Genomic DNA, 27,197 nt, shown 5'->3' with positions numbered 1-27,197 from the left:
GAATGTCGCCCTGCGGGTTTGTCCGCAGGGCTTATTGCATCTGACTGCATGGAAGAGTTGCGGTTGCGCTGGCATGTAGTACAGCCAGTTCACAGGCAGGAGAAGCAAAACATCTGCTGTTGTATGGAGGGAGGGAAAGGGTAGACGGGCGACTCCCGCTGGTCCTTTGTTGACACTCCTCGAGACTGGTGACAGAGCACGACTAGCCCTGCCTTGGGCATTCCGCAGCCTGAAGGGAAGCGAAGCAAAGCGAAGCTAGTAAGGTAGTTGGTTAGGTTTTGCTGAAGGTGCATAGACTCCGTTGGCTGCCTTGCTTATGGGTTCTGAGTAAGTGAGGGAGTGTGAGTCAGTCTTGGAAGTATGTACTCTATGCCTGGTGTAGACCCTCCCAGGTACTCCCTTTAGCACTCCTGGTAACATATCATATTGTAGTTTGAGATTGTATACCCGCTCTCCCACACGCAAAGAACAGGCCATTGTTGCCAAATACACGTACACGTACAATCCACGACCTCAGCCAGCATGACCATCGAAATCGCCATCATCGGCAGCGGCCTCATCGGCACGCTGCTCGCGCTGGGCCTCCTCAACCGCAACTCCCCGCACCTCCGCATCCAGGTCTACGAGCAGGCCGCGTGTCATCGCGAGCTGGGGGCGGGGATCGGCTTCACGCGGGCGGCGCGCCACTGTATGATGCGGCTGGACCCGCGGCTGGACGAGTGTCTGCGCGCGGTGGCGACCGAGAACGGCGAGCCGGACGACCCGGACTACAACATGCGGTTCGTGGACGGCTACCACACGTACGTGGACGATGACAGTCCTCAGCCCGTGGGGATCGAGGGGAAAGTCTACAAGCTGTATGCGGGGCCGCGGGGGTTCGAGGGGTGCCACCGGGCGCACTTCCTGGAGGAGATCATGAAGCTGATGCCCGAGGGGGTGGTGCAGTTTGGCAAACGTTTGGAGCGGTACGAGTATCTGGAGTCGAGGAGGATCCAGCTGGTGTTTGGGGATGGGAGTGTGAGAGAGGTGGATGGAGGTGAGTTGCATCATCCCAGATCAATCCCCTTGATGCACCCCGAAAGCCCTAACTTCACCACCCACCCACTCACTCGCATCCACAAGGGCTAACAGCACACCACAGTCATCGGCTGCGACGGCATCAAATCGCGCGTGCGCGACCTCATGTTCCCCAACGCCGACCACCGGCCCCGCTACGCGCACCAGCTCGCCTACCGCGGGCTCATCCCGATGGACCAGGCGATCGCGCATCTGGGCCGCCACCGCGCCCTCCTCCAGCACATGCACTGCGGGCCTCACGCCCACGTCCTGCACTTCCCCGTCGCCAACCAGAAGCTCCTGAATGTGGTCGCGTTTGTCCCGGACCCCAAGGACTGGGACGTGTCGAGCTTCACGGGAGCTGCCACCACCACTGCCACTGCCACTGCCACTGCCACTGCCACGCCCCCAGCATCAGAGGACACCACCAACACCACCATCACCACCACCACCACTAGCAGCAGAACCCCCAGCCCCAGCCCCAGCCCCAGCCCCAGCCCCAGTCCCAGCACCCCAACCAACACTCCCACAACCAATGTCCATCCAGCAGAATCCAAAAGCCCAACTCACTCTCACGCCGACCCAGACCTTAATCTCCACGCCAGCACAACAGCAAGCACAACCCCCAGCACCACGACAATCAACACCCCGCAAACCAGCCGCACCACCACTCCCGACGGCACCAGACCAGCCCCAACCACCACAGCCACCACAACCACCACGAACCCATCAAGTCAACAAGAAGAAAGCCCCCCAACCCCATCCCCAAAGCCCACCCAAACAACCCCAAAAGCCCACCTTCTAACAACCTTCAACCACTGGATCCCCTTCCTCCGCACCCTCCTCACCCTCCTCCCGGACCACCTAACCCAATGGCCGATCTTCGACCTCTACGACCGACCCCCGCCCACCTACGCAATCGCCCGAGTCTGTCTCGTCGGCGACGCAGCGCACGCCGCATCCCCGCACCACGGGGCCGGGGCAGGCGTGGGGGTGGAAGACGCCCTCGCCCTCGTCACGGCGCTGGGGTGCGCGGAGGCGGATATCCTTTCGGGGAAACTGACGACCCCGCAGGCGCTGGAGGTGGCGTTCAAGGCGTACTCGGATGTGCGGTATAAGCGGTCACAGTGGGTGATGCGGAGTAGTCGCGAGGTGTGTCGGGCGTATGAGTGGGAGTTGTTTTCCGGAGAGGCCGGCGGGGAAGTGGCGGAGACGGGGATGATGGGCCGCGTGTTTGAGGAGATTCGCCGGCGGACGATGACGGTGTGGGGGTTGGATGTGGAGGGGATGGTCGGGGAGGTGCAGGGCCAGTATTGGCGGGGAACATGGGGATATTCTTGTTTTTGAGTTCATGGGTGGTCAACAGGGACAAAAGGGGTGGGAAAGTGAGAAGGGAGGAAGAGGATGTAGCTCTGTTTATGTCAAGTACTGTGGGCATTTCCCTGGCATGATTGAAGAATGTGCGGTCACTAAATATTATCGTTACGTCAATTCATATTAAACTCATCCGCTAAGTTCCAACAGAACACAAACGATATGTGAAAAATCAATCTATTCCGGGCGTCTAATCTATGCCGTAACCCCCAGTATCTCCCCCAAGATCGGACTCTGCGTCAACGCATATGCCTCCCGAACATACTCCTCATTCACCGAGAACGGCTTCGCCATGACATTAGGGATGTACCGCCCCTCCAACTCGGCCATGTTCACGTTGCCCTCCAGGAACCCGGGCTTGAGCAGACACTGTCGGAACCGATCCACCGTCGATTTCAGATGACTCGAATGGAAGGGAACATCGATCCCCTGGAGGGGAATACTCGCGGTACCTCGTTGTAGCTGGATTGGCTTGCGAAGACCCTGTGCCGCACCCAGTAGGTTTTTGATGGTTGCATCGATGGCCCTCATCTCCGTCTGATCGTTCATCATCTCCCGTATTTGATGAGGTCCGTTGGGCGACAGTGACAGTCCATCAAGAACTTTCCCAAGCACCCACAGGTTTGTGTCCTATTCCAGTCAGTGGTGGTCCAGGATCCTGAGAAAGATCAAACAATAGAAGATCAACAACAGGGAACTTACAGTGCCTGAACACACGTATTGCTCACCCTTAACGTTGTGGTTGACAATTTCCAGTAGCTCGTGGCTCACCGCAGCAATCATCTCAACCAGCCGTCCCAAAGCCGTAGCATCGAAAACTACCCACAATTAGCGGATGTTTTAACATTGTGAATCACATGAAACTCACACTTTCCTACCCGCTTAGGATTCACTGCCGTCATCCCGTACGCCGCTCCCTGTTCCCCCCGCGCCACAGACGCCTGCATCATCAGGCCCCGGTAGAATGACAGCTCAGCCAGCGCACCCATCGGAATCGACTGCGACAGAGCTGACAATGCGCCATATTCGCCCAGCGAATGGCCGGCATACAATGCATCGGGTGAGACATAGCCCTTGCTGCGCAAGTCAGCAATCACCGCTACCTCAAATAGCAGAATCGCCGGCTGGGCGAACTGAGTCGAGTAAAGTAATCCTTTCGGGTCGGTGAAGGTATAAGACGTGGATCGAGAGGTGAGACCCGGAAGGGCAGGTGTTTCGATGCGTGTGTTGTCCGGGAGCACTGTCTCGGTTGTGATCGATAGGTAATTCTGTCTGATCTTCCGGCCTCGTTTGCCACCGAAATGAACAGTTATTGACTTGGGATTGTTGCGCACAATATCCAGCACGGACCAGCCTGTTATCGTTAGAAAATACCCATTGGTGAAGAGTGGTGGGAAGCCTTACCGTATGAGTCGTAGAGCTGCACATCGATCTCATCCCACAAGGCTTTCGCCACTAGACTTGACTCGTAGAGGTCCATCCCCATGCCCTTGCTCTGACTACCCTGACCCGTGAACAGATACGCCGTGGCCGGCTGATCCACAACAGCGCCACCGTCCAGAACCTTTTCTCCACTGTCCTTGCGAGTGACCTCGATCGCAAAGCGCATCCGTCCCTCAACCATCGCGGTATGCCGAATTTGGACGACCAGCTTCTCCATAGGCATGACCATGCCAGTAAAGCTTGCCGTGAACGACCGAAGCCGGCATCTATCTCCGTGGAGAGCAAGATGCTCGAAGGCTGCCACCGTGACCGCGGAGGTAGACATACCATGCGACAGAGTGCCGGGAAGGTCGGCCACTGAAGCAAATAGGCTTGACACGTGGATTGGATTAAAGTCCTTGGACACGTTGGCGTATGGCTGGTTGCTCGGCGGCATCTGCACCTCCATGGACGACAAGCCTGTCCATCCCGAAGTCTTTAGCTCTACCTCCGGAGAAGCCAGACTACCTTTGCGGTCCAGGAACTCAAGCACCGGGTTGCCGACACAGTCATCGCAGCTGTAATTCACCGTCCCTACCTCCTTCCACAAGTACCCTCCGAGCTGCGCTCTGGCAGTTCCAGTCACTCGTAGTCCCTTCAGGCCACCCTCCTTGGGTATAGTATGGGTTTCCAGCGTGAACAGAAGAGTCTTCCCAACCAGGGAAATCGTCTCATCATCGACGTAGAACCATTCCCGCCGTCGAAGAACAGTCTCATCAAGCTCAGATCCAAGATGAAGCTTGCGTTCCGGCTCTCTGACGCGTCTGAAGAGTTCCCTCTCCCTATCGAAGTTCCCTCGAAATATGAAAGTCGATGTCACCATGAGAACCGCTTTACCCGAGCGCTTAATCTGGGCTTCCACAACGACAACCATACCAGCCTCTTCAACAAAGATAGCTCGAACTTGTGACTGTGAACGGACAACATCGCCAACACGTAGCATTGCCGCATCAGGGCAGTATTCGAATGTGTTTGACCGGTGAACCAGCCGAAGCAGGTCAGCGCCAACGTCCTGGAGCACCAAAGGCTTTGTCAAAACATCCCAAGCTATGACAATTCCGATGCTGATTGGCAGGACGTCTGAATCGAGGAAGACAAGTCTTGGATCTGGAAAGGCCTGGCCAACAGCCGCAATCATATCCTGAAGCACTTGCTCGGTGAGCGTCATTTCCTTGCCGTAGAATGTATCATGGATACTACCACCTGTCGACACATCTTCCCCGAACCATAATCGGCTGTAGAATGATTTGACTCGTGAGTTCCTTTCATTCATTATTTCACTGAGACTGAAGGGGATGCTGCTAGGATCAAAACGGTAAAATAGCCTCAGTGGTTCAAGCACCTGAGGAGGATAAAGTTCGAGAACAATATTTACGCCGTTCGGGCTCGAAAGCTTCATGGAGGAGGTTACCCGGCATGCATCCTGGACACAGACCGATATTTCTCCTCGGTCTGGATCATAATGGAAGATTGCATCGGTGTTTGCTGCGATAAAATGCTGAAATGGGTTCCGCTGTCGTCGTCGGTTCTGTAGCAGCATGGGATCCCCAAATACTGCGCGTATCCATGGAGGCAAACTCCGAGACAAGCTTAGCCCGGCGGCCGAAACATGCACAGACCGGTCATCAAGAGCGTCAGAGGTCAAAATAGACGTTGGAATTGACATATCATCAACCGCTATCTCTCTTAATCCGGAAATCGATGACCAACTGTCAGGAGTGGCTAGTCCACTAGCGGAGCTGGATGTTGAGTCTTCTAAGCAATTGTCGCGTTGGAAGCGCTCAATGAGTCCACCAAGAATGCCGTCCAGTATCTCCTGAGCAGATTCATCCCGGTCGACCGAGTATTGTGCAGCCACAGGTCCGTGCAATATACAAACGCGCTCGGGATCTTGGTCAGGCACGGCTTCGATATCTTCCGCCTGCCAAAGGGAGTCCTTCTTGAAGTACCACTCAAAGTATTCATTGAGAGCCGGTATGAAGTTAACCGGCTTCTGATTGGGCTTTCGGCTCTCTAGAAGAAAGAATGAGACATCTTCTGGATTGAGGACTTCGTCTCTAGCTGCAGGACATACGTCAAGTATTGAGCGAAGGAATAGTTCCGGATTCTCTGAGAGTACCGCGTGTGATATGTCCGCGCGGTGATCGAGCGAAGCACATGGCAAGCGCTCCAGGGTCCGAGTCGCAATGTGGAAGGTAAAGCGCGCGTAAGAAGGGTCTATCCATCGTTTTTGATGACGGACGTACATCAGATCAACCATACGATGGAGTACTTCAGCGTAGGTCATGTCTTCCAACTCCACCACAACACCGCGAGCATCTCGGCCAAACCAGGGTTTTGCAAAGTCTGCATTCAGTCGTTGAATAATAGAATCTCGGTTCTTGGTCAAGTACGCGACTCGATCCTTTCTGGGTAGCTTGAACACTGTTCGATCCATATCCGCCCACAGTTGTACTCCTCGAGTGGCAATCTTGTGGATAGGTTCACCCATCTCCGACTGGACGGTGAGAATCCCTCCTGCTGGACCTGAGTATGTCTTCATCCATTCGCTCTCTGGAACACCTGGGGTGTTTGTGATGACTTGCTTGACGGCAGGAGACGTGTGTGCTTCTCGGGCCACCATCAAACGACTACCCAGCAGAACGCCATCAAACGGCATACAAGGGTAGCCATGCGAGACAGACCACTGCCCCGAGAGATATGGGTAGATGCTCTCGCTGTTCCCGAAACCGCTACCGGCGACTAAATAGATGTTGGATTGCTGTCGAATGGTGCCATATGTGCTCAAGATAGGAGCGTGGAAGTCCTCATAAGAATGATGCCCTCCCCCTCGACCACCCGTCCACTGTAGAACGATAGGAAAATCAGGATGTGTCTTTGCAATATCCACGACTTGTCGTATTGTAGACACTGAGCTTGGTTTGAAACTGATATGGCGCAGGCCAAGTGTGCGGATATACTCAGAAACTATCTCTGCTGAAGGTACCCCTGCACCAATCGTGAGTCCATCAATAGGTATTCGATCGTGCGACAGGCGGCGTAGCATGGCTATCTGCCAGCCCATTGCTCGAGGGTTTGCATAAATGAGGTTACAGGTGACTCCACGACCGGGGCGAATATTGCCAATCAGCTCTTTAATTACCGTTGTCATATCCGAGCTACTTCGATAGCCTCCGCCAGCCAATTCAGCGTGATATCCAGCATTCATGATGGAGGCAACGAAGTCCCAATGCACCGTTGTTGGGGTCATACCAGCAACCATAATGGGCGGCGAACCCAGCAAGCGGCTCAGGCGTGTCTCAAGAGAGACTGTGCCTCCATTCACCAGCCGCGGTTGATACCGCTGGCTCCAGCTCTGAATTCTCGTTGATGTCTCTAGGAGACGTGGCGAAAAGAGATCACGCATGGTTCCGATCTCGGGGTCGCGAGATTCAAGATCGCTAGCCTGTATTATCCTGATTCCCCTTCCTTCCTGGATCTTCTTCACCAATGGACCCAGCCCGCCTCGATCGAAGACAAGGATATGAGATGGACTGTGCATAGAGTTGGACAAGGGTAAAGACCCCGTCAAGGCAGTAGGCCAATCGCAAGGCTCCCGCGCGATTGCATCAAAAATAGTATGAAGCAGATTCCCCTTGACCTCTCTTAAATCTTGACCAGTGTGGGTGTGATATACAGGGATCTTGAAATCTTCGGGTACTACCTGGTGTCGTGAAAACCGTTTCTTGAGCGCGTCGGCAGCTTTAGTGAGGAACGGCGTATGGAAAGGTGTGCTGATTGGCAAGAAGCTAGACTGGATCCAAGGCTTTCTGCTGCTGAACGGGACCCGGCTCTGATCCTGCTCAGAACCAACAACCTCCTTTAGATAGCTTTGAAGGTGAACCAGGGAGGTGGACGGGCCAGCTACTACGAATTGATCGCGAGCATTGATCAGCGCCAGATGTATCTGCGCTTGTGAAGGCAGGAGTTGGTTCATATGTGCCAGTGTTGACTCGAGCTTGTTTCTCCTTATTCCTCGCACGCTTAGCATGTAGGAGGGCATGCTGTAATCGTCTGTACAGTCACCGAGTGCATGTGCTGCCGATGCGAGAGTGCACGGTGCGCCTTGATGACACTCCCAGCCCAACCAAAATAGTGCTTCCACTGCTAGACCGCTATTGTCAAAGAATGTCTCCCAGGTGTCCGACATTGCGATGACTGCTGAAACCAGGAGTCCCTGTGAATGGCCTGTTGTGGCTCGGAGCAACGCGCGTAACTCCCCGGGGTTCAGACCCAGAAGCCGGCATGTTACGCAATACCGAGCCAGGCTTAGCACTCCTATTACCGGTACACTGATTGGAGCTTGAGCGATCCGACCGGTGTCTGGAGTTGTCGAACTATCATTAACCCAGGCCTGGAGATCCAGGGGTTGCGCGCCAAAGTAGGACACGCATTCTGGGAGGTTCGAAAGTTTGTTGAGCATATCGCCGACCGTGCCGAAGAACGAATGCAACATTGGCTTGTAGGTGGCGTGAAGATCTATTAACTCTTGTACACAGGTTCGACTTGCTTCGCCTTGACCGCCAAATACGGCCAGCAATTGAAATCTGTTGGTTTGAGCATGCTGGAACAACGCACTCATCCGATTGCGCGTCGGAAAGATATGGTTCTCGAGCTCGCCGTTGCCGCTCAGTTCAACTGCGCGATAATACACTGTTAAATAAGACTGTCGACTTTTTGAATATGGAATCAGCTCGGCAACTTTGGAATGAATATCTTCGTCGTCTTGCAAAAATCGAGATTCGAATGCTCTTAGCACGGCGACCAGGGCCGACCGAGGAGAATGTTGTCGGATGAGAAACTCGACATATTTAAGGCACAACTCCAGCGCTGACCCTAATTCCTGCTCGGCTTCGTTCTCCTTAGATGTTTGCCACTGAATGAACGCATCCTTCTGTGACTGGAGATAATGCAACTGGGACGAAGGCACAGTGAGCGTCAGATCGAGATGTTTCCAAATCAGAGGTATCTCAACAGCTGTCGCTCGGGAACTTGTCATAAATGAAGGCAGACAAGGTGGCGAGGAAGACGGAATTGAGGCACGCATGACGATCCCAGAAGAAGAGCTAGAACTGAGGTAGGCTGGACATTGGTCCATCAAAGACAGGTCGAGGTTTCCCATCCTGCGTAGCGAAGCACGTTCTCGTTCACTGTATTTAGTAGTATCATAGCGAGTGACGCTGGTATAGATAGCATCACATCAGCTGCCCAAGGGATATGCATCCGGAATCTGTCCATTGGGCCAGCTTGATTAATAACGCCTATCCAGCCCCATCCCGTGGAGTGCATATATATTCCGATAGGGCTGTCCTGTTGACATCCCGACCACAAGCGTCCAAGCACACTAGAAATCGGGGGTTGGTCCAGGGGCAATTATCAAGGATCCCTTGTCTTGCCACCAGCAGCCGTTGGAGGATCTCCTGTCTCAGGCCGGAGTTTTATCAGGCTAACATCCCCCTCCCAGGAACAGACGCTGGCCTTGACCGACCGGAGTTTTGCAGACGGAGTTTTGTTGAACGTCTGGCCGAATACGATTTTTAAATACAGACACTGTCAGCTTATGACTTGTTTTGGGTCTCCATGCGAATCGGGCTAGGCTTTGCGAAACATATTAGAGACTGTTTAAGAACTCCAGGTTTTTATCCCTAGAGCCAAGACAGGCGGCCCGTACTACACGCCTCAGTAGTTCAGAATGCGGCGCCGTGACTCCAGTAGATTCTGTCGACCTGTCGCCAATTTTAGTCATCGGGCCATATTGAAATGGTGATTTGCCGATAATGAATCCTCAATTCTCCAGTTCACCTTTGGTGCCCTATTCCAGTCATTCTGCCTGATCGGTTAGAGCCTATATACTGCTCAAGGTACCCTAAAGGGTGGTTTTTACCTCCCTGTGTTGCTTCGACAGAGAGATTTTGCCGTGACACTTAACGCTGTCATGGATCACTCAGTCGGCGGTCGCCCTTTCAACATCCGAGGTCGGGATGAACTTGCGTACAGGCTGTTCATAGAGCTTCTTTCGTAGGTTTCCCCAGGCGAATGAGTATGAAAGCATTGTGTCAAAGCTGACAACGTAGATATCAACTGGCTTCCCCAGTGCGCTGGTACGTTGGCAATCCAGCCTTCGTCGACATACCATAGCAGCTAAACACATTCCAGGATCGAGACGCAGGATGAGCTTCTCAAAGCCAAGACGGCCATCAGTCGGTTCATCGAGATTGGTCCCAGGACCACTTTGGCAAACATGGCCAGGAAATCAGCGGCCATTAACCACACTTCCCATGCTCCATCTCAATGGGCTCACTTGCAATTTCTTTCGTACATGGACGACAAGGCTGAGATAATGTACGAATACTCGAAGACAGCTGATTTAGAGGAATCCGCTCGCGAGCATGTCGCAACGTCTTCCGGCACAAATGCTCAAATCCGAGAGACAAAGATTCCCGAAGCAGGCCCGGCAGCATTGCCAGCTACTACAGCTCTCACACATTACACGCCCAGTAAGAATGTCACATTATGCGCAAGACACATCAGTCTTGCCATGACCGCGCAGAAATTGCGACGGCCTTTCGACCAGGTCCCGATGGCCAAGACCATTCGAGATCTATCAGGAGGTATGGTTCAGGGCACCACACTTGTGCTAGTGAGAGGCTAACCAGTCAGGAAAATCAACTCTGCAAAATGAATTGACAGGAGATCTGGTTGCGGAGTTCGGGCGAGTTCCGGAAGGAGTTGAAGATATGTCTTTGACAGCTCTTGGGGAAGCACTTCAAGGTGGCTTTTCGGGCAAACCGGGTAAGCAGATGTCGATGCTAATTTCCAAATTCATGTCGAGCAAGTTGCCTGCAGGCTTCAACAACCAGGGTGCCATGCAGGAGTTTCTGAAGGTCAAATGGGGACTTGACAAGCCGCAGTCCACCATTCTCTTGTGCTTCGCTACGACCATGGAGCCAGCGTCTCGGCTGGCCAGTGCGGATGAGGTTCGTTCGTATCTGGATGGTCTTGTCGAACACTACGCTGCGTGGGAAGACATTGCATTCGCTGCTACAGGGGGGCAGGGTGATGCTGTTCATAACTCGTCATCAGCCACGATGATGAGCTCGGCGGACTTCGAGTCTCTCAAAAGCGAGCACAAGGAGCTTTATCGAAAGCAGTACAAGGCTCTAGCAGCATACCTACAGCCAGATGAGCAGATTTTCGACGTCGACTCGATCCAGCTATCGAACTGCGTACAGGCCATGGAGAATCAGCTTCAGCAATGGAATGCCGAGTTAGACGAACATTTTCTGGATTCTGTCAAGCCAATGTTTGACCGCAACAAAGCACGGCAGTATGAGTCCTGGTGGAATTGGGTTAGAGAAGACCTCTTCCGATGGTTAATTGAAGTTTCAAGCAACCATGTCGATGCGACATTACTGAGCATGGATGATCGCCTTCGTCGCATTTTTAATCGTTGGGAGCCAAGCTGCGTTGAAATCGTAAAAGCTCATTTGGGAGCATCACTGTCAGAACAGGCGGTAACGTCGAAGAGACCACAGATCGGTAAAGGTCTCTCGATATTACATGAAATATTGCGCCTTGGTGCACGGTCGCAAATGGCAGATCCTGTGTTCATCCACACTCAGCCACCTATGGGCCCTAGAACACTGATCTCAGCGTCTGGACAACGAGATTACGATGAAGTACCTCGAAATATTCGCAACTACCCAGACTTCGTGCGTCAAGGGCGGACGTCAACCGCAGCTGGTCTGACTGCGATCCCATTCGTGCACTTAAGAAAACGGCGAGATGAGGAAGACTGGCTGTATGACCCCGCAGCAACAGAGATCTTTCATACAGCTCTCGATGCAGGTGTCACAACCGGATTCACATATGCAAACAAATCAGTCCTCATAACGGGGGCTGGACCCGACTCGATTGGTGCGCATGTAGTCCAAGGACTATTGGCTGGAGGCGCCAGGATCATCGTTACCACAAGCCGCGCGGTTTCCAGCAGCGCGACCTTCTTCCAGAGCCTTTTCAGAAAGCATGGATCTAGAGGAGCATCCTTGACCCTGTTGTCCTTCAATCAAGCCAGCAAAAAGGACTGCGAGGCATTGATTCAGTACATCTATGGCTCGGACTCTCCGGTAGGCGGTGATCTGGATTACATTATCCCCTTTGCAGCGATTCCGCAGACGGGAGAGTTAGACTCTTTAGGTAATCGACAAGAGGTTGCACTCAGAGCAATGCTGGTCAACATTCTGAGACTCATTGGCTTTGTACGCTACGAGAAAGAAAAGCGACGAATCGAAACCAGGCCAACCACGGTGATACTACCCATGTCCTGTAATGAAGGCACCTTTGGAGGCGATGGTTTATACGCCGAGTCCAAGATCGGCTTGAAAACCCTCTTCAACCGCTTTCACTCTGAGACATGGTCGACATACGTCAGTGTCTGTGGAGCAGTCATCGGATGGACTCGCGGCACTGGCTTGATGCGCTCATCCAATGCGTTGTCGGCTGAGATGGAGAGAATCGGCGTGATCACATTCACGCAAGCTGAAATGGCGTTGAATATTCTAGCATTGTTAACGCCCAGTGTAACCACTCTTGCGGAAGAGGCACCAATTTATGCCGACCTGACTGGTGGGCTAGGATCCATGTGGAATATCAAAGAGCAGATAGCATCCTGTCGGAAAAAGTTGGATGGTGAGCAGCAGCTCCGAAGTGCTTTGACACGAGAGGACACGCACCACCAAGTTGCCCTCCATGGCCAGCATCCTCGCAATCAGCGAAGGGAACCACTCGGCAAGAGAAAACGTGCTAACCTGAAAATTGGATTTCCTCCTCTGAGGAACCATCTCGACATGACCTCTGGGCTTCCCGATCTCGTCGGTATGGTAGACCTATCACGGACTGTGGTGGTGGTTGGATTCTCAGAACTGGGGCCATGGGGGAATGCTCACACAAGATGGGAGATGGAAGCCCAAGGTCATTTCTCCCTCGAGGGATACATCGAGATGGCTTGGATAATGGGACTGATAAAACATGTTGATGGTGATCTGAAAGGCCAGCCGTATGTTGGCTGGGTCGATGCAGAGACTGGTGAGCCCGTCGAGGATGAAAACATTCAAACGAAATACGGTGAATCCATTTCAAAGGGCACTGGGCTGAGATTAATTGAGCCCAGCGAATTGGACAGTTACGATCCATCGCGGAAAGAGTTCATCCAAGAAGTGGTGATTGAAGACGACCTGCCACCATTCGAGAGTTCAAAGTCGGCAGCGGAGGCCTTTAAACTCAGGCATGGTGAGAAAGTCTCTATTCAGCCTATAACAGGATCCGAAGATTATCGGGTATTCCTCAAAAAGGGCGCGACCTTGATGATCCCAAAAACTATTCCGTTCGATCAGACTGTTGGAGGAAGAGTTCCCAAGGGCTGGAACCCTTCACGGTACGGGATCCCAGATGACATTGTGCAGCAAGTGGATCGAACAACTTTGTATGCCTTGTGTTGCGTTTCTGAGGCGTTCATATCCGCCGGAATCCAGGATCCATATGAAATCTACCAACACATCCATCCATCGGAACTAACTAATTGCCTTGGTACTGGTGGCGGCCCTGGTAAGACCATCCAATCCATGTATCGAGACCGATATCTTGATCGTCCAATACGAGGCGACATCATTCTAGATCATTTTGCCAACACTATGGGTGCATGGATCAATATGTTGTTGTTATCTTCAACGGGGCCTCTGAAAACTCCGGTTGGGGCGTGTGCCACCGCCATTGAATCTTTGGACTCGGGCTGTGAAGCGATAATGACCGGTAAATGCAGGATGGCTCTGGTTGGCGGATGTGATGATTATGGCGAAGAGGTAGCATACGAATTCGCAAGCATCAAAGCTACGGCCAACAGTGCCGAAGAGCTTGCCAAAGACCGTTTGCCGAGCGAAATTTCCCGCCCAACGGCAAGTTCACGCAGTGGCTTTGCCGAGTCTGCAGGATGCGGTGTCCAGATACTTGCCAGTGCTGATGTCGCGCTCGACATGGGGTTGCCAATTTATGGTGTGGTCGCCTACAACCAACTCGCAAGTGATCAGATCGGTCGATCAATACCGGCCCCGGGTAAGGGGATTCTCACTGCGGCACGCGAGGGGATAGGAGCGCAAAGCTCACCCTTACTCGACTTCAAATGCCGGCGCTCAAATTTCGATAGAGAGGTGGCTTGCATCCAGCAGCATCATCTAAGTCATAAGCCTACAAGGGAGTACTCGTCAAGCAAGAGTGTAGAGTCACGGCCTGAGGATACCCGCACGGAGCAGATCGTGAGCCTAAGAATCCGGGATGCGCAGCAGCGATGGGCGAACAATATTCGCCTACAGGACCCTTCAATCTCACCTATTCGATCCGCTTTGGCTACATGGGGCCTGACTGTTGACGACATTGGGGTTGTGTCAATGCACGGGACGTCAACAAAAGCCAATGAGGTCAACGAGGGGGACGTGATCAACACGCAGATGCATCACTTGGGTCGACGGAAAGGCAACCCACTGCTCTGCGTGTGCCAGAAGTCACTAACAGGCCATCCGAAGGCAGCAGCAGGGGCCTGGCAACTGCATGGTTGTATGCAAATATTCCGAGATGGGGTTGTTCCCGGCAATCGCAATGCCGACAACATCGATGAGCAACTGCGAAGTTTCGAGCATCTATTGTACCCCATGGAATCATTGCCGCTTCCTGAGGTCAAGGCGACCATGCTCACATCGTTTGGCTTTGGCCAGAAAGGTGCCATCAACGTTATGGTCGCTCCGAAGTATCTGTTTGCATCTGTGCCAACCGAGGCCTTCGAGAAATACCGTACCGAGGTAGACAGGCGACAGCGAGCAGCAACTAGGGAATACATCTCGCGGTTGCTGACAGATAGACTAGTTCAGATCAAAGCCAGTGCTCCGTGGAAAGACACCGATAACATGCGTGATGTGTTTCTCAATCAGAACAGCCGCCTCGCCAAAGATCAATCTCGGTTCGTTGACAGCGCATCGACTCAGGATGCTTTTGTCTTCCAGAGAACCAATGCAGAGATAATGTCAACAGCTGACAAGTCAAACACGGTATCTGCAATCGTCCAATCAATGGTTGACGATGTAACCCGACGTTCTAAGCCGGCTTCATCCGTCACCGTCGGGGTCGACGTCGAAGAGATCACAAGTATCAACATCGAAAATGAGAACTTCATTGAGCGAAATTTCACATGGAGAGAACGCGAATACTGCCGAAAAGCTCCCAGTCCCCGTGCCTCTTACGCAGGTCGTTGGAGTGCTAAAGAGGCTGTCTTTAAGAGTCTGCAAACGCTGTCCAGAGGTGCAGGAGCTTCAATGAGTGAGATTGAGATTGTGAATACCGATGGAATTCTGAGTGTGACCGTGAGTTTATGCTCTTCTGTTCTATGCTGACTGATACTGATACCTGCCAGCTTCATGGCAATGCTCATGCTGTTGCAGCATCCAAAGGCATCAGTAACATCGAAGTGACAATCAGCCATGCTTCGGATACTGTCGTTGCCGTAGCACTAGCCACCGGAGAAGCCGTGGGGGCGCGGTATTGAACTATGAGCCGAGTTGGATCGGGATCGGAACCTTGTGACTCTTAGTGTTTGGTGGATTCACTGTTTTCTCATTTGTTACCCGTGCATTGCGAGGCGCAGATAGACAGGGCTATTGTTGATATCAAGGTCAATAGAGCAGTCGATTGAGTCAAGTGATAAGATAGTCTGTGGTAAAAGTCTGAGTAGGTTGAGGTCCTCACCGTGAGGAAGCTGCGAGTTTCGCAATGGGAGGGAATGGGAAGCGAAGCAGACTAGCCGGATTCGGCGTGCCAAGACAAGCACCGCAATGACGCTGCCGCTGACAAATCTGCCCAATACTTCCAACTGCGCACGCTTCATCATTCTGTCCATTCGTTCTTCCAACCATGAACTATCAGCATGTCATCCACAGATTATCCACTCAAAGGAAAACCCGGCTCTAGATCGAGAGGGCGTTACACAAGCAAGGCGTGTGAGGAATGTCGACAACGAAAAGCGAAGGTATAGCCTCTTTCCTTCGGGTGCGCCCTTCGATGCAGGGCCTGCTTACTAACATGCCACAAGTGCGATGGAAAGAAACCTCGCTGTTCGAGATGTGCTCAATATGATGCACAATGTCAATACTCTGGTACAGAAGATGGCCGTCGGCCGGCCCCAAAGTCCTACGTGCTTCTTCTGCGGCAGCGGATCGCATCTCTCGAGAAGCAACTGGAAAGTCATGGCATTGATCCTCGGATGAGCCATGCCTCTGAAGCCATTGATGCGGGATCTCCTCATGTCGGGGATGATCCTCAGATCTTCAACATGAAGAGTGCATCAATAGAGGAATTATGTGAATACCTCAAAGGCCGCTTGTCCCTAGATGAGTCCATGAACTTCGACCAAGACGGGGAGATGAGGTACTTTGGACCAACCAGCGGACGGCTCAAGTTCGAATCCCCGGGGCCGGAGGAGAAATCGGAACTGTCGAACGCCTACTCCGTCCCTGAGCTAGAGCCCGTCCTGCAGAGCATTGATGAGTTTCTCAACTTTCCCCTTGTGGACCCTGCCTTTGAGGAAATAGGCATTTCGAAAGCGCTCCAGGACGAGCTCATTGATCTCTACTTTGCTTGGGAGCAACCGTGGTATCCCATCGTCGACGAAACTCTCTTTCGCGAAAGTATGGAAAAACAGGGCCCGTATTGGAGTCTGCTCCTCCATTACTCCATCCTTGCGCTTGGATCCCGTTATTCAGATAATCCGGAAGTTCGGAGTAATCCTAGCGACTCTAATACAGCCGGGTTACCTTTTTTTGAAAAAGCCAAAACCCTTCTACATCAGGAGATGGAGCATCCGACATTCTTGACGATTCAAGCTCTGGGGGTCATCGGAATGGTCTACGTCGTACGTCTCTCGACTCCAAGGTATATTCCATGCTGACTTTCCCCTCGAAGGCCATAGGCTTAGATGCAGCTGGATGGCTGCATCACGGGATGGCTAATCGATTGAGCCTTGATATCGGGCTAAATATGGATCCCGCTGTCTTTGAAGGGACAGTACAAATGACTGCCCGAGAGCTTCGACTCAGACGACAGGTTTATTGGACGCTGTACTGTCATGACAAGATGTCTGCCACGTATACAGGTCGGGTCTGCTCGATGCTCGTACGTGTACTCACGAGAACAAAACTGACATGCTCACTGACCCTATTCAGGATCAACAAGGAGCAGTTGAGCTGCCGTCAGTAATGGATGAAGATCAACATACCGATGGCCGCACACCGGAAAACATCCAAAGGGCACGAATACCTCTACTGAGAGCCATGATAGCTTTGTGTCGCATAAAGGAAAGAATACTCGTATCACTGTACGTCTTGTTACCATCAACATGCTAGCGTGTTTTAATGACAAGAACAGGTGGGCTCCGAGGCATCTGACGAAACCACCAGAACGAGTGAACCTCCTACGAAGCTGCCTCTTGGACCTGCGGACATGGTTTTACGACCTACCACAGGAGCTTCGAATCGACCGCTCAAATGATGTCCCTCACGTCTACACATTACATATGTTATACCATACCGCACGAATCCTCCTCACCCGGCCTTTTATAGTCCACTCGGTCGAGCATCAACGCGCAGCAGGGTCGAGCGAACTGATCACCGTGGCCAAAGCTGTCTGGCGCGAGTCCGCCAAGGCGATGTGTCTTACGGCTCAGAAATACCGCCGTGCTTTCCAGAGCTTTCACCGCAGTCCCATTTCTGCCATGCATTGCACGCTCTCTGCTGCGGTGGCGCTGCTGGAAGATCACGAGAGCCCCTCCAATGCCACCCACCTCGCTAGTTGCATTACTGTGCTGGACGAACTGTCGACGTCCTGGCATCCAGCTCTCTTCATCAGAAACAACCTGCGTCGACTGTGTCCATCAATATCCACCCAGGTGACGCCAGGAACTGAAAACAGCTCGGATAATAGTTTCGAGACCGAGGGTCTCGGCACTCGGCTTGATCTGCCAGACCCTTCCACTTACCGGGCTGACGCCGGATGGCAGACAAGCAGCGGTGGTGGTCTGGCCCCGTGGAGCCACCTGCCCGGTGACTACGGACTGTTTGACTTACTTAATCATACAACTTGGGATCGACCTTTGTAGGAGCTTAGAGCATCCATTCGGCTTTGTCTATAGCGGTGGGCGAAGACTGTTTGCTCAAAGTCTACTTCCTCTCCTGGCGGAGAACAGAATATACACCCCGAACAATTTTAATGATTATATTAATCGCCCACGTGGGGCTTCCTTATACCGAGACGTTTTGACTTCCTTGATACATGCGAGCGACGATCCATGATTAGCCTACATAAGCTGTCATGATAAGGGAGGGGGGAATGATCCATCAAGCAACCGTGACAAACGGCGTAAACATGTCAAACCACCGACCGAAGTATCCTGAATGTTGGTCACCAAAGCCAATCTACCGAAGTGTTATCCGAATTATGAGCGTGGCCTATCGTGAGTCATAATGTGTCTTGAATTGCACTCTCGAGGCTATCCACATAGTCCAGACCCTTTCTGGGCGTTGGCGACACATTGCCCTAAGGATCGACCATTCCCGAAGAAGATTTTGCAACACTCCACAATGTCGTTTCCTTGCCGTGGCACTGCGGCACTGATGATCAGGGGAATCACTAGGCTAAGGAGAAGCTGCAACCTGAGGAGATACACTCTTTGAACGAGTTGGTCAGATAGATGTCCACTAGGTCGTTGTTGATGATATCGTAAGTTGACCGAACGAGGTTTAATCATGAAAATAGCTCAAATTCCTCAACCATCAAGGTGATCAGGAGCCCTATTTAAGGCTAAAGAAAATATAGGACACTAGTTAATCATCTAAATCTAATGACAAGGATCTTTATGATGATATTACTTACCAAATACAAGATCTGGACACTAGTTAAGACGAAGAACGAATACGGGAATTATAGTTTTATTGCCAATGTACTCAGTAAATAAATTGTGCTGTTAGAAACCATGCTCAACAGCAAATTGCAGTAGGAGGAAATTAGTTTGCCCCCCTCGCCAATGGTTTGTTTCCAGTGATCAACTTACTTCTGTACAGTACCTAATTTAATGAGATTGGGTGTGGTCCATCAAGCCTCAGGCAGCAATCATCCTTGCCTCACGCTCATCAATCGCATAGGTGGGACAATCAATCTTAGCCCCAGCCACCCAGATCTCAAAGGGTATTACACTTAGAGTAAATAGAACAGGAACAAATTATTCTAAGTTAATTCTTATTGGTGCTAGCGAATGTCTGCGTACATGAAGCAATGCGCGTCGGTGAAGATATATTCCACGCGCCCAACACATGTATACAACACACACACCCAACGAGAGAGAGAGAGAGAGAGAGAGACGAATCGGTACTAGCAATCCACATACATCAATGCCTAACATAGATAGAAAGGTCCCCGAAATAGTCCTTTGGGTCGTGCAATGGGAATTCCTGGTAGTGGGTGATCATCTCACAAACGCGGTCCGAGTCGGGATCGGTGGCGAGCGGGCTGTACGACAGCAAACAATCAGTACAAACTGAATCGATTCCCCAGGCAACAAGGCACGAACTTACCCCAACCAGAACTCTTCGCCATTCCTCAACTGCCTCTTCCACTGCTTCCTCTCCTCTTCCCCGCACACAGTATTCCAAATCATGGCACTGGGCCACTGAAGATCAGCGACAATCTGCTTCACAGGTACATTGGGACTGACTGAAAACACCAAGGTATGTTCGTCAATCTCAAGGAACCCCTTCGGGTCGTTCAGTGGTTGGAAACCAATGCTGCGAAGGAATCTGACATCGTTCTCATCGTACCATGGATCTTGAAAGTAGCAGTCGATCCTCTTGCCTTCACTGACCCCACTTTTGGCCAGAACGGTCGCCATCGTTTCCACTGCCGCATGCTGAACATGTGAACGGGTGGAGAACCGTCCATTCTGCGTCTTGCCCAGTGTCCCAAGGCCGAACGCCACAATCTTATGGATGGGGAGGGAGAAGCGCAGGGTTGTCAGGTGGGATACCAGTTCTTGGCATGTCTCGCTCTCCTGCCACCGTTCGCGCATCTTGACAAACACCGGGCCAAGCATTTCGATGCTCCCTTCGGCGACTTCTGGATGACGGGTGTATAGAATGGACACTGGGGGAGGGTCCTTGAACATCATCGTTGCACAGGACGGGTGGATATAGGTAAGCACTTGGATACTGCTGTATCCGATGCAGTATGTTGTTCTGTCGCTGATTAGACCAGGCATGACAACACCGCGACCCACGTAAACGGAGACTCACGCCAGGTCCAAGCACACAGCAGGGACACTCCGGCTATACGTGCTTACCACATCATCGAAGTCCTTGATGCGGATCTCCTCCCTGCCTTCTTCGATTTGCCGGTCAAGGTCTTCCAGCAGCGCTCGGGGGAAAAGCGGCTTCCCAGCATTGTACAAGCGTACCACATGTTCGAGTCTCTTTAGCACCTTCTCCTCGAACAGGGCGAATGCCAGTTGCGCCGTCGTTGTATCTTCGACGGCCGTCTTGTGGGGTAGCTCCCTGTCGATGAGGCTCGAGCAGGGGGTCAACGTGGCGCTTGCTTGGTAGTTTGCCGCTGAAGCCATCGACATGACTGCCGAGAACAATGCCAATGTCTCACTCGGGCAAAGGTGATGTGCATGATGTCCTTAAGTATTGTTCTCGCGTGGCCGTGAGGCTTTTTAGTCCGCAGATGTCACGTTGTTTGACCGGTACGTGGTTGGGTTGAAACAGTTTGCTACTTTGACACCCACTTGAAACGGTCCAGTGGCATGGAGCGTCGCCGCTGTCAACCCCAGCCGAGGGCTGTGTAGCTGTCAGAGCCAACCTGTTGGAAACCTCCTTTGGTGGATGATTGGTGGATTCTACTGACAATCATCCTATTAATACCACCTCAAAGGGACACTTAGTCTGCTTAGTCCGGAGTTCGTTGCTCTCGCGCAGGTAAAAACCTGTTGGTTGGGCTTAGCGCATCGCCGAACTCAGCAAAATTAGGGATATTTTTATCCCGCAGGACTAGTATGCGGGTCAACCAGGATGCAAATTAGTGGCATTTATTTTTGAGCGATGGTAAGACCTGCATGAACTTCAGAACCCCTCCGAACTAGTCTTCGCTTCACTGTCTGTGCCACAAATTATAGTACCGTTGCAGTGCTTGATGCCGCTATTTGCCTAGTCACTTGTTAATTTATAGCTCCAACAGGCCGCATTGCTCCGATTGGAACGACTCAGGGCAGGAGAGCTAATGATGTCGATTAGAATTCGAAATAGAATTGGCATGGATAACGAACACATGCTATTCCTGTTTCCGTACCTGGGCTTGTTGCAATCGAGAAGCAAGGGATCACGACCAAGAGTCGGATGACATTAGACCAACACTCCAACTCTGACCTCGTGAGCTTCTGCAGTCATCATCTTGCGCAATCTACTCGTCGGATCATGACTAGTGCCCTGCAACAGATGCTCGAGAATGTTCTGTGCTTACCATGTTATCTCGTACAGCCTAGTGTCCCTATCGTGCAAAGTGCCTGCCATTGTTGCACACTTCCGCTCCATCACATCCAAGTCCGGACTTCACAGGGCGAGATAGATGTCGCGTGGATAGGTATATACTGGAAGTTCTTTCTGGTATATACCGTCATCATCATGTGAATCAATCGTTTTCAAGTTGACAAGCAAAACTACCTAGCTCCAAATTCTCGAGAGCACAAAGGCAGTACGCTCCGCTTCAGGCATGACCTTATATCATCTTGGCGCCGTAAGCTGTTCCTGCGGCCACATGCTTGGTCTTCTCCAATAGGAACTTGATGAGGAAGGGTACAAGGCATGAATCCTGAACACAGCCTGGAGTAGTTCTAGACGTCGAATGCAACTCAGCTGGACTTGGCCTGACAGGATGTCTATACTACTGAGCTTCTGTCTCCACTGGTGGTTAACATCGGGCGTTTATGGGCCAGGCAGTCAGCGTTGGCCCAAGTATCGCTGAGCAGGTGCAGGCGCCTGGCGTGCCGTACCTCTCTGTTGACGTTATGACGAAACCAACATTCGTTGAGTACTCTGTACAGATTTTATTCTTGTCAGCCCTTTAGAACGCACCTTCGTCCAAGACCATTCCAAGAATTGCGAGTCAAGTACAATATAGACGGGAGCTCCAAGAATCGGCCAAAAAAGCACTCGACTTTGCTGACATGCCCTTCTCAGCACTCCTCCTCACTCTCGTCTGTCTTCCTCCTTCCTGCCCTCTCTCTTCCTCTTTCCTCTTCTCCTTCTCCTTCTCTTCTACTTCTTCCTGCTTACCCTGCCCTCCTCCCAAACTCCTCAAACACCACAGACCCTACCATCGAATAAAAACCAATTCAATCTCACCCACGGCAAAAACCTCACCTCCGACCCCCCAAGCCTCAGCAAATCCCACGCATCCCCCATCCCCCAAACCCTACGACACCCAACCCCTCCATCAACCGCCCACGACGCCCTTGTGATGCCTGCCCCCTGCAACAAGAACCCCAAGAACAATGCCGCGGCCAGGAATTGAGCCCAGACCCTGCACTCCCACCGCGCTCCAGACTATGGGGGCTCCGCACTGCTAAAACTACTACACCACCGCGGCCATGTTGTTGCAGGAAGATATAGCGACTCTCCGGCTTTGGTGCCTTAGGCTGCCACATCCCAGCATCTCGAAAACTATCTATCCTTCCTCCACGCAACGGATGGGATTGTCGTGGTGATTCCATAGAGTCATTTGTTGGAAGATGCGGGAGCGATGAATTCCGGAGTCGCCACGCGGGATTCAACTGTCTTTAGGCGCTTGGGAATGTGTACTTGGCACACGAGCTTGGAACTATGTGAGATAGTGTGGCGAGGTAGCGATCTAGACATTAGTCGACAGATTAAACCTCACAGTATGGAGGTGGGAGGAAACCTCTTTTCTTGTTTTCTTTTTACCCCCCCCCAACCCAAAAAATCAACCACGCCTATCTACGTCAAAAAAGTCTTTTTTTTATAAACCACCACATCCAATCCCACTCCCCAGCAAACCAGAAATCTAAACCCCCTCGAACCGCTGCATCCCCACCAACTCCGCATAGACCCCCCTCCTGGCCATCAACTCCCCATGACTCCCCTGCTCGACCACCCTTCCCCGCTCCATCACAACAATCAGATCCGCGCGCTGCACCGTCCGCAGCCGATGCGCGACCGCCACCGTCGTCTTGCGGACCGCCGCTCGATCCAGCGCCTCCTGGACCACGCGCTCCGACGCGCCGTCCAGCGCCGACGTCGCCTCGTCCAGGAGCAGCACGGGACTGTCGGCCCGCAGCAGGGCCCGCGCGAGCGCCAGACGCTGTCTCTGGCCGCCGCTGAGCATGGTCCCTGCTGTGCCGAGGCGGGTGTCGAGGCCGGAGCTGTTTTTCCTTTCGTGTTAACATCTGTATCCTAAGAGATTTCAGGCTCTCAGGTCGGGGCTGAGATAGGGCTGGGGATAACATACGGAAGTGAGAGGACAAAATCATAAAGATTCGCTTCCTTGCACACCTGCAACAAAGCCTCGTCGTCGAGCGGGCGGTCGGCCGGGTCTGTGCCGCAGAGGAGGAGGTTCTCGCGGATGGTTCCGTCGTACAGGACGGGTTCTTGGCTGACCAGCGAGAAGGTCTTGCGGTATTTGGCGACATCCAGCTGCGAGATATCGACGCCATACAACAGGATTTGGCCGGCGGTAGGGGTATAGAACCGCTCCAGGAGCTGAAGGACGGTGGTTTTGCTGGAGCCGCTGGGTCCGACGAGCGCGATGAATTGGCCGAGCTGGATGGTGAGGGTGAAGTTCTGGAGGACGGGGTGGGAGGGCCGGGAGGGGTAGTGGAAGGTGACGTTTTGGAATTCGATGGCGCCGTGGTGGTTTGTGGGAATGGGATGTGGTTCGTGCTCGCAAGTGTTGATTGCCGGGACACGGTCGAGCAGCCTGTCAATTTCCTGGCCCGCGTGCAGCGCTTTGCTCATGTCGGGCGCGTAGGATACCACCGCGCCGGCGATTTGAGCGCCCGAGATCAGAGCGCCGAAGCAGATGTAGAATTGGAGGATGGTGTACTCGTCCTTGGCGAGCAGAGTGCCGCCGTACCAGAAGGCGAGGGCGCCGCAGAAGAAGGTGAATGAATGGGACGCGGCGTACAGGGCCGACGCTTTCAAGATCGATCGCATGGACTGAGCGGCTGAGCGGGAGAGGATGGCCGTGTACTCGTCGAGGAAATACTCCTCAAGAGTGAGGGAAGCGACCGATCGGATCGTCGTTATGATCTCGGTCGCGTAGATAGCGGCCTCTTCGTGCGTTTTACGGACGCGTTGGTCGAACAGCGCGAGTACGCGGAGGCGCACGTAGCCGCATCCTGCCACTATGGGGATCGTGGCCATGCAGACGAGAGCGAGCTTCCAGCCCGCGATGAGAGAGACAGTGATGCCTATGCCCAGGGCTGCGATGAAGGTGAGGCTGGAACCGATGATTGGCCCGCTCAGACCGGTAATGTCAGTGGCTATAGTCGAGACGAAAGACGTCAGGGCTCCAGGGGAGTTCTTCTTTTCGTCAAAGAACGCGATGTCTTGACGGATGATGGACTGGAATGTCTGGTCTCGGGTTTTGTGTGTGAGTCGTTCTGTGGACCGGGAAAAGCAGATGCCTTGGCTTATCCATGTGATGAAGGCAAAGATCGAAAGGATCACAAAAAGCAAGGACCAAAAGTTGATATCATGGCGAAGCTTGCTATATCTCGTAGAGTCAAGAGTGATAGCACTGATCGATTCAGCGAAGAAAACAGCTTGCCTTTTACATGTTAGCCGCTTTTCAGGCAGCATGCGTAAGTACTTACGTTGGAACCACGAATCCCGTAAGAATGCAGAGTAGAAGTCCAATGAGTACTATTGCAGCCTCTTCTCTGTTGAGTTTGCGCACCACTCGAAAGTAGGTTCTGAATGAAGGTCTGGAGTCATGAAGTCGTCCATGATTCTTGGCGAGATAGTTGTCGTGATGAGAGTTGACTGTTTCTGACACCTCAAAGGGCCCAGCCTTGCCATCGCTCGATATACCATCTTCAGTACTAGATAGAAGCCCAATTGTCTCACCTTCCGTAGCACTGTCAATTTGCTGCGCCTTGACGAGTTGTGCATAGACACCTTTTAGGGCCATTAAATCTTCATGCGTTCCTTGTTCAAGAACAATTCCCTTATCGATGACAATGATGTTGTCAGCATTTCGTATAGTCGACAACCTGTGAGCAATGACAATTGTTGTTCGATTTTTGGCAGCTGAGTCCAAAGCCAGCTGAACTGCCTTTTCGGACTTCGAGTCAAGGGCAGATGTAGCCTCATCCAGCAATAGGATCTTAGGATTGCTGATGACCGCTCTTGCAATACATATGCGTTGCCGCTGGCCGCCAGACAATTGCAGACCCTTCGTACCCACTGCAGTGTGATACCCTTGCGGCAAAGCCATGATGAAGTCATGGGCATGGGCAATTTTCGCCGCGGCATGCACCAGCTCTCTCGCCTCAAGCATGGTTCTATGTTGATCCAGATCGTTAAGTCCCAAGAGGATATTGTCGAAGATGCTTCTGTTGAACAGAACCGGCTCCTGCACAACATATGACATTTGCTGTCGCAGCCAACGTAGGTTGAGGTGTGCAATGTCCACACCATCCAATGCTATATATCAATTAGGCAACTCAATGATAATATCCATGGTGTGGCTACCCACTGATATAACCACCAGTCGGCTCATAGAACCGTTCCAAAAGCCCGACTATGCTACTCTTCCCGCAACCAGATGCTCCGACTAGAGCCGTTGACTTGTTAGCTGGGAAGTGCAGAGATACCTGATCGAGAACCTGCACAGACTGCCGTGATGGATATACCAAGCTGATATCATGAAAATCAACTTCACCGTGTACGTCTGATAGAGTTCGTCCCTCCGTTGTCAGTGGATCAAGGGGAGATTGGCGAGCAATAGCTTTTATGATAACTCCGGCATGTACTACACTTTTGACCATTGACTCGGCACTGGGTGCCACCCTGCCAACAGCGAAGGAAGCGATAATGATGGCCATAGTCGTTGTGACCACGGCTGACCCGCTCATCTCCCCAGTGACAACGTAGCGGGACCCTTGCCAAAAGGCCAAAGCGTAGCTGAGATACGGTACGGAGTTCATGGTGCCGATCATGAACGTTACCGACAATCGTGCTTTGAGCCCCCAAGTCTCGCCCAAGTCAAGATGCTTCAGATATCGCTCACGCATGGCACTCTGGATTCCATACGCAGCAACATGTCGGATAGAGCTGGTGGTTTCCTCTACGATGGAAGCTCCTTGATTCAGAGCCGCTGAGCTCCGTCGACTGAATTTCAGAGCATACATAGCCCCCAGAAATTCAGCCCCGCCAATAAAGAGGGAAGTTGAGATCAGCATCAAAGCTAGTTTCCAGTACTCAAAGAACGCAATCACAACAGCCGAGGCAAAAGTAGCCAAGGCCGTCAAGAAGGTTGAAATCTTGCTAGTAATACCTTCCTGAATGATGTTCATGTCCGAAGTGATACGTGCCGTGAACTCCCCGGGACTCAGCGTGTCGAAGAAGGCAATATTCTGCCGGATGATCGCCCTCAAGTATACACGACGCAAATTTCTGGTGATGCGCTCGCCTGTATGGTAGAAGCCTACTGTTGCGATGTAGATGAGGACGAACTCGGCCAGCCCAAGATAGACGTTGTACAGCGCGAGCTTCGACACATTGGAGGAGAGATTTGCGCCATCATCGGCGCCGTTCGCATGCTTCTGAAAAGACCTAACCACAAGACCGTAGACAACAGTGAGTAGGGGGTTGAGTGCCCCAGCGACTATGGCCGCAAAAGTACTGATTGCAATCAGGAGCAGGTCTAACTTTCCCACATAGTCGAACACTGTGCCATTTGCAGAAGGTGTGGTAGGTAATCCGTCTAGCTGGCGCTGAAGGATACTCTGAAGCCGATTCTCCTGAGCATAAGCATCAAGGTCGTCGCTCGAGTGTGTGCTGCCGATTGACATCTTGGTCCCCGGATTTTCTGGACTTCGATGTTTGGTGCAAAATCCCTAGATCCCGGTTCAAGAAAGTTGTAAAGCA

At 52.3% G+C, this 27,197-nt stretch overlaps 6 protein-coding genes across 6 annotated transcripts; 3 read left to right on the top strand and 3 right to left on the bottom strand.

The window, feature by feature from the left end:
• Positions 1 to 522: 522 nt before the first annotated feature.
• BO86DRAFT_372562 (FAD/NAD(P)-binding domain-containing protein) lies at positions 523 to 2,403 on the top strand (the record flags this gene model as incomplete). The annotated part of the gene is made up of 3 exons (XM_025670352.1): positions 523 to 1,026; positions 1,132 to 1,400; positions 1,806 to 2,403. The coding sequence occupies 3 exons, from the start codon at positions 523 to 525 to the stop codon at positions 2,401 to 2,403; spliced, it is 1,371 nt and encodes a 456-aa protein (XP_025522448.1).
• A 202-nt stretch (positions 2,404 to 2,605) lies between these two features.
• Positions 2,606 to 9,080, bottom strand: BO86DRAFT_349157 (beta subunit of fatty acid synthase). The gene is made up of 4 exons (XM_025669344.1): positions 3,835 to 9,080; positions 3,299 to 3,784; positions 3,133 to 3,248; positions 2,606 to 3,060 (listed from the first exon to the last, which is right to left on the bottom strand). The coding sequence occupies exons 1-4, from the start codon at positions 9,071 to 9,073 to the stop codon at positions 2,626 to 2,628; spliced, it is 6,276 nt and encodes a 2,091-aa protein (XP_025522447.1). The 5' UTR covers positions 9,074 to 9,080; the 3' UTR covers positions 2,606 to 2,625.
• Positions 9,081 to 9,886: 806 nt separating this feature from the next.
• BO86DRAFT_443351 (uncharacterized protein) lies at positions 9,887 to 15,538 on the top strand (the record flags this gene model as incomplete). The annotated part of the gene is made up of 6 exons (XM_025676359.1): positions 9,887 to 9,969; positions 10,026 to 10,052; positions 10,108 to 10,562; positions 10,612 to 14,224; positions 14,270 to 15,356; positions 15,407 to 15,538. The coding sequence occupies 6 exons, from the start codon at positions 9,887 to 9,889 to the stop codon at positions 15,536 to 15,538; spliced, it is 5,397 nt and encodes a 1,798-aa protein (XP_025522446.1).
• Positions 15,539 to 15,916: 378 nt separating this feature from the next.
• Positions 15,917 to 18,142, top strand: BO86DRAFT_404554 (Zn(II)2Cys6 transcription factor; the record flags this gene model as incomplete). Its single annotated transcript, XM_025674023.1, has 5 exons — positions 15,917 to 16,018; positions 16,082 to 16,900; positions 16,951 to 17,160; positions 17,211 to 17,362; positions 17,413 to 18,142. 5 exons carry the CDS (start codon positions 15,917 to 15,919, stop codon positions 18,140 to 18,142), a joined length of 2,013 nt encoding a protein of 670 aa, XP_025522445.1.
• Positions 18,143 to 19,342: 1,200 nt separating this feature from the next.
• BO86DRAFT_393340 (SRR1 family protein) lies at positions 19,343 to 20,884 on the bottom strand. Its single transcript, XM_025672994.1, has 3 exons — positions 20,328 to 20,884; positions 19,614 to 20,270; positions 19,343 to 19,548 (listed from the first exon to the last, which is right to left on the bottom strand). Exons 1-3 carry the CDS (start codon positions 20,654 to 20,656, stop codon positions 19,428 to 19,430), a joined length of 1,107 nt encoding a protein of 368 aa, XP_025522444.1. The 5' UTR covers positions 20,657 to 20,884; the 3' UTR covers positions 19,343 to 19,427.
• A 2,225-nt stretch (positions 20,885 to 23,109) lies between these two features.
• BO86DRAFT_325420 (ABC transporter ATP-binding protein) lies at positions 23,110 to 27,121 on the bottom strand (the record flags this gene model as incomplete). The annotated part of the gene is made up of 4 exons (XM_025668526.1): positions 23,110 to 23,467; positions 23,554 to 24,873; positions 24,920 to 25,751; positions 25,804 to 27,121. 4 exons carry the CDS (start codon positions 27,119 to 27,121, stop codon positions 23,110 to 23,112), a joined length of 3,828 nt encoding a protein of 1,275 aa, XP_025522443.1.
• Positions 27,122 to 27,197: the final 76 nt, after the last annotated feature.

This window comes from Aspergillus japonicus, assembly GCF_003184785.1.
Source record: "Aspergillus japonicus CBS 114.51 unplaced genomic scaffold BO86scaffold_96, whole genome shotgun sequence".
Classification (NCBI taxonomy): domain Eukaryota; kingdom Fungi; phylum Ascomycota; class Eurotiomycetes; order Eurotiales; family Aspergillaceae; genus Aspergillus; species Aspergillus japonicus.
The sequence above is the reverse complement of the archived record's forward strand: the minus strand, read 5'-3'. Positions and strand labels throughout refer to the sequence as shown.

Coding starts and splice junctions, on each gene's coding strand:
- BO86DRAFT_393340 (XM_025672994.1), bottom strand. CDS start 20,656: ATGTCGATGGCTTCAGCGGCAAACTACCAAGCAAGCGCCACGTTGACC. Junction 20,271..20,327: donor GCTGTGTGCTTGGACCTGGC/GTGAGTCTCCGT, acceptor AATCAGCGACAG/AACAACATACTGCATCGGAT. Junction 19,549..19,613: donor GGCGAAGAGTTCTGGTTGGG/GTAAGTTCGTGC, acceptor GCTGTCGTACAG/CCCGCTCGCCACCGATCCCG.
- BO86DRAFT_349157 (XM_025669344.1), bottom strand. CDS start 9,073: ATGGGAAACCTCGACCTGTCTTTGATGGACCAATGTCCAGCCTACCTC. Junction 3,249..3,298: donor TCCTAAGCGGGTAGGAAAGT/GTGAGTTTCATG, acceptor AATTGTGGGTAG/TTTTCGATGCTACGGCTTTG. Junction 3,061..3,132: donor AATACGTGTGTTCAGGCACT/GTAAGTTCCCTG, acceptor TGACTGGAATAG/GACACAAACCTGTGGGTGCT.